At 49.1% G+C, this 8,754-nt stretch overlaps 2 protein-coding genes across 2 annotated transcripts in view; one reads left to right on the top strand and one right to left on the bottom strand.

The window, feature by feature from the left end:
* The window catches only part of LOC126356293 (uncharacterized), a 312,745-nt gene that overhangs the window by 280,092 nt on the left and 23,899 nt on the right, over positions 1 to 8,754 (top strand). The window lies entirely within an intron of this gene.
* The window catches only part of LOC126356292 (sideroflexin-1), an 87,415-nt gene continuing 83,330 nt past the window's right edge, over positions 4,670 to 8,754 (bottom strand). Inside the window, exon 9 of the mRNA XM_050007186.1 lies at positions 4,670 to 4,952. Coding sequence (XP_049863143.1) covers positions 4,893 to 4,952 — 60 coding nt within the window. The 3' untranslated portion in view covers positions 4,670 to 4,892. The remainder of the gene's footprint in view (positions 4,953 to 8,754) is intronic.

Here is an 8,754-nt window from a genome sequence, read left to right on the forward strand (position 1 = left end):
TCCCCATGGGAGGATGCGAAGCTGCTTGTCAATAAAGCAGCTGAGTTTCTTAAGACTGCAAACGTATCAATATGGGTGCCAATGATTCTTAAGGATGTCTTTCCAAAGACTGTTTGAGAAAATAGGGGTCCAGAACCCAAAAGTCTCGACAGAGGACTGGAGAGTAATAAACCAGAAGGCTGTACCAGAAGGACGAACCCTGGTGGTGGAGGTTGGAGAGAAGTCTCTGAAGGCGATGCAAGAGCAAGAGATGAAATTGTTTTTAGGGTTCTCACAGGTTGCCATCCGAGTACTCAAAGACCTCAAAGGCAATGATGGCAGCAAGACAGAGACTGGAGGAGCTGCAGATTAATCTGCAGCACAGTAAAGGGGCCATTACTGCACTGAGCCATTGCCTGGGGAGACAGGAAGTGGGCGTGGCCCTGATACAAGAACCATACTTATATAAAGGGGATGTATCGGGCCTTGGAGGCACTGGAGGTAAGCTGATTTATGCTAGAAATCTAAGAAACTCCAGAACATTCATCTATGTGAGAAAGGGAATTTCTTTCATGTTAATGATGGATTTCTGCTCCAGGGACCTAGTGACCATCAGGATGCAGCAACATGAGGAAGGTATCATGAGGGGAAACTATTTTGGCCTCAGCATGCCTTTCTTACGAAGACATCTCTCCTCCTCCTCTGGAGGTGACAAGACTGACAAGCTTGCCATCGGCAAGGTGACCAACTGTTGGTTGGATGTGATGCCAGTGCCCACAACCTAGTGTGGGGCAGCAAGGACACCAACAGTAGTACCTTCTTGAATTTTTCTTGTCTAACAACTCTGAGGTACTGAATAGAGGTGATGAACCTACATTCAGGAATAAAAGCAAAAGGGAAGAAGTAATTGACATAACCTTTGGTTCCGTGATGATGGACAGCTATGTCAAACAACGGCATGTGCTGTTAGAAACATCCTCATTGGACCACATGTATATTAAATTCAAGGTTGAAATGGGAATCAGACAGACCACGGCCTACAGGAATCCCAGGAAAACAGACTGGGAGACATATAGCAGGGACCTTGACTTAAGCTTATCGGAAATTAAAACCTCGATAAGGAATCCTCTAGAGTTTGAGGAAGTAGCAGAGGCTGTAACCTCTGTCACAGTGACCTGATACCAGGACAACTGCAATCATCAAGAGATGCACAAATAGAAGTGTGTCTTGGTGAAACAATAACTTAGAAATGCAAATGAAACAGGTATGAAGACTGTTTAACCTTGCGAGATGTAAAGGCCAATGGGAAAAATATCACGAGGCCCTTGTCAACTACAACCTATTAGACAAGCATAGGAGGCCTCCAGGAAGGCATCCTGTGGAGGGCACAGCTGCTCAAGCTAGACTTAACAAAATACTCACTGGAGTACCAACTAATCCAGGAGGTACATTGAGGAAGGAGGATGGGGAATATACAAAGACAGCACCAGGCACTGGAACTGCTCCTCAAAACCTACTTTCCTTAATATGCTCTGGTGGAAAACATATACCAGAATGCAATCCCTGGGAGACAATGGCTCCCAGGCACTCTACGAGAGAACTGGGAATCTGCCAAGGAGTGTGTAGACCTCCAATAAAATCCAATGGGTGGTGGGAACATTCCAACCGTTCAAGTCACCTGGCCCAGATGGACTCTTTCCAGCTCTCCTATGCAGGTTATTCAGGTTAGCCTAGCAGCAGCAGTCATTCCCAATGCCTGGAGGGCAGTGAAGCCAGGGAGAATTGATTATACCAAGGCCAAGGATATGAGACCAATCAGTCTGTCCTCCTCCATTCTTAAAACATTGGAAAAACTGGTTAATGTACATGTTGGGGAGAGGAGGCTAATTGGGGCTCCTCTACATTCAAACCAACACACTTATCAACCAGGTAAATCATGTGAAACAGTTCTAGTACTCCAACTCTTTGGGAAGGTGGAGGAAGCACTTCACTTTCAAGAAATAGCACTCTGCATCTTCCTGGACATCGAGGGGACCTTTAGTAATATAACCTGCAATTCCATGATTAGGGCAGCAGAAGTGCATGATCTGGAGACCACTATATGTAGGCAGACTAGGGCCATGCTTAGAGGAATCAAGGTGGACGATACCATAATGATTGAAAACATAGTATTAACACCACTAGAGGTTGTCCACAAGCAATAGTTTTGTCCCCTTTATTGTGGAATCTAGTGATGAGTTAACTCATTGGGGAACTAAATTCCAGACAATGCTTTTGCCAAGGATACGCAGATGACCTGTTGGCAAATTTACTGACACAGTTAGGAATATTGCACAAGGTGCATTGGACATTGTCCAAGACTGGTGCATTAAAGGGGATGTATGGGTTAATCCTAAGAAGACTTGTGGTACATTCACGAAGAAGCATATCCAACACTGAAGTTGGAATCTAAAGCTCTTCGATGAAACACTACCTATGAAGGGGATAGTGAAATATCTAGGGTTAAACTTAGATGAGAAACTACCATGAACCCCTCACATTAAGAGCATCTGCTCCAAGGCAAAAGGCACTCCAATGAGTATCAGAAGGGCTTGTGACAAAAACTGCGGCCTTAGCCCCAGAGGTATGCACTGGATATACACCACGGTGGTTAGATCTAGGATCTCCTACGGGGCCGTAGTGTGGTGGAAGAAGGTAGAATAACAGGCTGCAGCTAAGGAGCTTGCTAAGGTGCACAGACTGGCCTGCTTAGCCACATCAGCTGAAATTAGCAGCACACCAGCTGCTTTTATGGAAGCCATGCTGGACAAGCCTCCACTACAACTCTGGATCAAGATGAAGGCAGCAGCTCGTGCATACAGACTCAAAACTGGTAAAAACTGGATCTCATTGGGATACCCAGAATCACACACTAAAATAGTGAGGTAAATATAGGAATGGCTGGGGAAATACCAGCCAACTACATAACAACTCCCTACTGCTTCAACAAGCCTTACAATATAATAATTGGAAGCAGGGAACAGTGGGGAAAAAAAAAACAGTTCGACACCATACGGCAGACACTGTCTGGTTTACTGATGGGTCGAAATCAGACCAAGGCACTGGGGCTGGGGTGTACGGGGTTCAGCCAAGACTGTAGGGCATAATCTCCCTAGAAAAACTGGCCTAGGTATTAAAAGCTGTTTACTGGAATGTGGAGGAGAATATGCATAGGTGCTACAAGGGCCGTAGTATCTACATCTAATCAGCCAGCCAGGCAGCCCTGAAATCATTGCCAACTCCTGCAACAAAATCTAAGGTTGTTGCAGAATCTCACAGGGCTCTGGTGAAGCTAGGGGGAAGCAGTAGGATAAACCTAGTGTGGATCCCTGACCAGTCAGGGATCTGTGACAATGAACAAGCCGACAGATTGGCCAGGATGGGGACAAAGACTCCATTCATTGGACCGGAACCAGTCCTGATAATCACCAAGGCTATGATTAGACTAAAACTATCGAAATGGCGTAGAAGACAGCAAGCAGAATACTGGACCAAGGTCTATAAACAAAAACATGGTAAGGTAATGATGCCAGAACTGTGTCTTAAAAGCAGCTCTGTAATCTTGGGCTTCAACAGGAAAGAGATTAAAATCATGGTTGGACACGCAATGAGTATAACGTAAGACGACCCTAAATGTAGGATCTGTGATGAGAGTGACCTAATCTCCGAATGCACGGCATTGGAGAGCAAGAGAGAGTATTTTTGGGACAACTAGACCTGAAGAAATTGTGTCTAACAAAAACTGGTAAAGGGACTCCTTGCACTACTTAAGAGTATTGGTTGGCTTTACTACATATACAGGAGTGATACAGCACAATAAACTTAGTTTCAGTGCGCGTAGTGGCGGGTTGGACCAAAGCTGTTTTAGCTTCCCTAAAATCAAATCAAATCAGCCGTTATTGGTGTGTACAGGTGCTCCTACGTGTTGTTGTCACTTGAGCCCTCAAGCACAGAATTCAGATGCACAGCCAATGTGAACGCCAAATGTCGAGAATGTGCTGATTGCTGTGTAGAGCTTTCAGGCTGTCATAACATCATGTTACCGAATGTTTTCCATAATAGTTTATTCATTTATGACATTTTGCTATTTGAGTATTCTTTTTTGATACCTAATAGCTTTTACAAACTGTTATTTTTCATATTCACAAGGCCAGATAACTGACTAGTGAGCTCAGATCTGTAGTTATGTTCAGGTTATATTTGTGTAAAATAATTTTTTTATTAATTTAAAGTTTGGGCCATAAGGCGGTTTTCTTTTAAAATTTTTTTGAATTATTCTCATTGCTTTTATACAATTGAATAACTGGCGTAGAGCATTGCAATTTGCAAATACTAATTGATCATTGTGTTGTTATCAATGCTCTGTTTTAATTATCGTGGTGAAAAACTTTTGTATCCTCAAATGGGGTCAGCATTCCACTCAAGCAGCCCACATACCCTGCTTACCAATCCTATGCCTTACCACTACTGTTAAATAAATTAACATGTAATGTAGTGTTTTCTTCTATACGAGAAACCATTTTTTGTTTGTCTGTATGTATAGTGTGTGGATAAACTAACTACACCCAGATAAGTTTTTATTATTGGCTGTGGGTCACAACAGATGACATTCTACAAATAAGATAAAGGAAAAGGAGGAGAACAAGGAAAGTTTTTGATAACATGCACATAAAATTTATTTCCTTATAATATATTTTTTTCTCAAAAGTGGATACCACATATGAATACCATGTGACATTTTCACATGATCAGTTATGTAAACTGCATCACAATACATCCCATGTTATTGCCGATATGGCTAGTATACATTTCATCTATCTTCTTATACATTCAAATTACATTGTCCAGGTGAACTACATTTTTTGTCTTCTTGTTTACAAACCTTTATTGAAATAAACTCTGGATGGTGGGTTAGGCATCTTCTTGATTTTCTCCTGTAAAAGAGAGAGAGAGAGAGAGAAAAAAGAATAAGGTAGCATATATTTTGTTTTCTTTTCAAGTCATATGACACCCGACTATCAGTGACCAAACGAAAATGAAATGTGTATCTTAAAAAGAACCAATGAAGAAATCAAGATTATTTTTCCGTGGAGCATCCTAATATTTCACTTACGTGAAGTATCAAACTCCAAATTAATTAAAAACAAAGATTCCAAGACTTACCAAGCGGAAAACGTCGGTAGATAGGCACAATAAATAAAACACACAAACACACACACAGAATTTCGAGCTTTCGCAACCTGCGGCTGCTTCGTCAGGAAAGAGGGAAGGAAAAGGAAAGATGAAAGGATGTGGGTTTTAAGGGATAGGGTAAGGAGTCATTCCAATCCCGGGAGCGGAAAGACTTACCTTAGGGATAAAAAAGGATAGGTATATACTCGCGCGCGCGCGCGCGCACGCACGCACGCACGCACGCAAGTGGAATGACTCCTTACCCTATCCCTTAAAACCCACATCCTTTCATCTTTCCTTTTCTTTACCTCTTTACCTGACGAAGCAGCCGCAGGTTGCGAAAGCTCGAAATTCTGTGTGTGTGTATTATTTATTGTGCCTATCTACCGGCGTTTTCCGCTTGGTAAGTCTTGGAATCTTTGTTTTTAATATATTTTTCCCATGTGGAAGTTTCTTTCTATTTTATTTAGAAGCTCCAAATTAAGTTAGACTGGGCTATATGGAACAGAATTTGCAACAGTATCCACATGTGTACCGATTGCACAGTAAGCCCATGTATTTGTTGTAGCCATTATTCTAAGGAAAACTATTTTTTAAACTACAATGTTTATGCAGGGAAGTATTTTTCAAAAATGTGTGGCTGAAAACTACTATAAGGAGTCACCCAGATTCTACCAATAAGGCAGAGAAGTGTATACAGGTTGGTATACCTTCTTGTCTCTGAGCGTGGGAAACTGCTCCTAAAGACGGATTAGCCAGCAATGGCACTAGGACATCTAAGGCAATGGAGAACTCTGCAAAGAAGACACTTGCATACCCCACCTGAAATGTAATCAGTAATTTAAAAACTGCCATGATGATGTCTCCAATGGCAACCGATTTCAGATTAGTTGCCCATTAGGACCTACGGAAGGGAATTGCAAAAGAGGAAATGACCATGAGAAATAACTGACAAACCAATTAAAGGAATCCAGGTTTGATTAAGACAGGTTAATCAGAGTAAGTTACCATGACCAGATATGTGATAGAGCAAACCATCATTATCAACAACAATTGTACTACATGTGCTCATGTGCTGACATCACAAGCAGGTGGAGTGAGGGGGGAGAGGGAGAGAGAGGGCGGCGGGGGGGGGAGAGAGGGGGGGAGAGAGAGGGGGGAGAGAGAGGGGGGGACAGAGAGAGGGTGGACAGAGGGGGGGAGACAGAGGGGGGGGAGACAGAGGGGGGGGGGAGACAGAGGGGGGGGAGACAGAGGGGGGGAGACAGAGGGGGGGGAGACAGAGGGGGGGGAGACAGAGGGGGGGAGACAGAGGGGGGGGAGACAGAGGGGGGGGAGACAGAGGGGGGGGAGACAGAGGGGGGGGGAGACAGAGGGGGGGGAGACAGAGGGGGGGGAGACAGAGGGGGGGGAGACAGAGGGGGGGGGAGACAGAGGGGGGGGGGAGACAGAGGGGGGGGAGACAGAGGGGGGGGGAGACAGAGGGGGGGGAGACAGAGGGGGGGGAGACAGAGGGGGGGGGAGACAGAGGGGGGGGGAGACAGAGGGGGGGGAGACAGAGGGGGGGGAGACAGAGGGGGGGGAGACAGAGGGGGGGGGAGACAGAGGGGGGGGAGACAGAGGGGGGGGGGAAGACAGAGGGGGGGGGAGACAGAGGGGGGGAAACAGAGGGGGGGAGACAGAGGGGGGGGAGAGACAGAGGGGGGGAGAGACAGAGGGGGGGGGGAGAGACAGAGGGGGGGGAGAGACAGAGGGGGGGAGAGACAGAGGGGGGGAGAGACAGAGGGGGGGAGAGACAGAGGGGGGGAGAGACAGAGGGGGGGAGAGACAGAGGGGGGGGAGAGACAGAGGGGGGGAGAGGACAGAGGGGGGGGAGAGACAGAGGGGGGGGGAGAGACAGAGGGGGGGAGAGAGACAGAGGGGGGGAGAGACAGAGGGGGGGGAGAGACAGAGGGGGGGGGAGAGACAGAGGGGGGGGGAGAGACAGAGGGGGGGGAGAGACAGGAGGGGGGGGGAGAGACAGAGGGGGGGGGAGAGACAGAGGGGGGGGGAGAGACAGAGGGGGGAGAGAGGGGGAGAGACAGAGGGGGGGGGAGAGACAGAGGGGGGGGAGAGACAGAGGGGGGGGAGAGACAGAGGGGGGGAGAGACAGAGGGGGGGAGAGACAGAGGGGGGGGAGAGACAGAGGGGGGGGAGAGACAGAGGGGGGGAGAGACAGAGGGGGGGAGAGAGACAGAGGGGGGGAGAGAGACAGAGGGGGGGAGAGAGACAGAGGGGGGGAGAGACAGAGGGGGGGAGAGACAGAGGGGGGGAGAGAGACAGAGGGGGGAGAGACAGAGGGGGGGAGAGACAGAGGGGGGGAGAGACAGAGGGGGGGAGAGACAGAGGGGGGAGAGACAGAGGGGGGGAGAGACAGAGGGGGGGAGAGACAGAGGGGGGGAGAGACAGAGGGGGGGAGACAGAGGGGGGGAGAGACAGAGGGGGGAGAGACAGAGGGGGGGAGAGACAGAGGGGGGGAGAGACAGAGGGGGGGAGAGACAGAGGGGGGGAGAGACAGAGGGGGGGGAGAGACAGAGGGGGGGAGAGACAGAGGGGGGGAGAGACAGAGGGGGGGAGAGACAGAGGGGGGGAGAGACAGAGGGGGGGAGAGACAGAGGGGGGGAGAGACAGAGGGGGGGAGAGACAGAGGGGGGGAGAGACAGAGGGGGGGAGAGACAGAGGGGGGGAGAGACAGAGGGGGGGAGAGACAGAGGGGGGGAGAGACAGAGGGGGGAGAGACAGAGGGGGGAGAGACAGAGGGGGGGAGAGACAGAGGGGGGGAGAGACAGAGGGGGGGAGAGACAGAGGGGGGGGAGACAGAGGGGGGGGAGACAGAGGGGGGGGAGACAGAGGGGGGGGAGACAGAGGGGGGGGAGACAGAGGGGGGGGAGACAGAGGGGGGGGAGACAGAGGGGGGGGAGACAGAGGGGGGGGAGACAGAGGGGGGGAGACAGAGGGGGGGAGACAGAGGGGGGGGAGAGAGAGGGGGGGGAGAGAGAGGGGGGGAGAGAGAGAGGGGGGGAGAGAGAGGGGGGGAGAGAGAGGGGGGGAGAGAGAGGGGGGGAGAGAGAGGGGGGGAGAGAGAGGGGGGGAGAGAGAGGGGGGGAGAGAGAGGGGGAGAGAGAGGGGGGGAGAGAGGGGGGGAGAGAGAGGGGGGGGAGAGGGGGGGAGAGGGGGGGAGAGGGGGGAGAGGGGGGGAGACAATGTGTGCATCGAATAGCAACAGATGAGACAGTTATGGGCGAATATGGGCTCAAGGCTCAATACTAGGAATGAGAGAGAGTTCTGCTATACATTACAGCTAGTTAATAGCAAATACACTGTTCAAAAGTCACAACAGGAGATATACTTGCAAAAGGCCTGCAGAGACAGGACAACAACAGGTGTATTATAACATGATGAGATTGCAATCGCAAAATCAAATATTTGGTTGTAAGGCAAACAAATGAGCAGATATTGACCTGGATTACAATTTAGTAACGACAAAAAGTAGGTGGAAGTTCCACAGAACACGCGATCTAGTGT

Source organism: Schistocerca gregaria, chromosome 3 (assembly GCF_023897955.1).
Source record: "Schistocerca gregaria isolate iqSchGreg1 chromosome 3, iqSchGreg1.2, whole genome shotgun sequence".
Classification (NCBI taxonomy): Eukaryota; Metazoa; Arthropoda; class Insecta; order Orthoptera; family Acrididae; genus Schistocerca; species Schistocerca gregaria.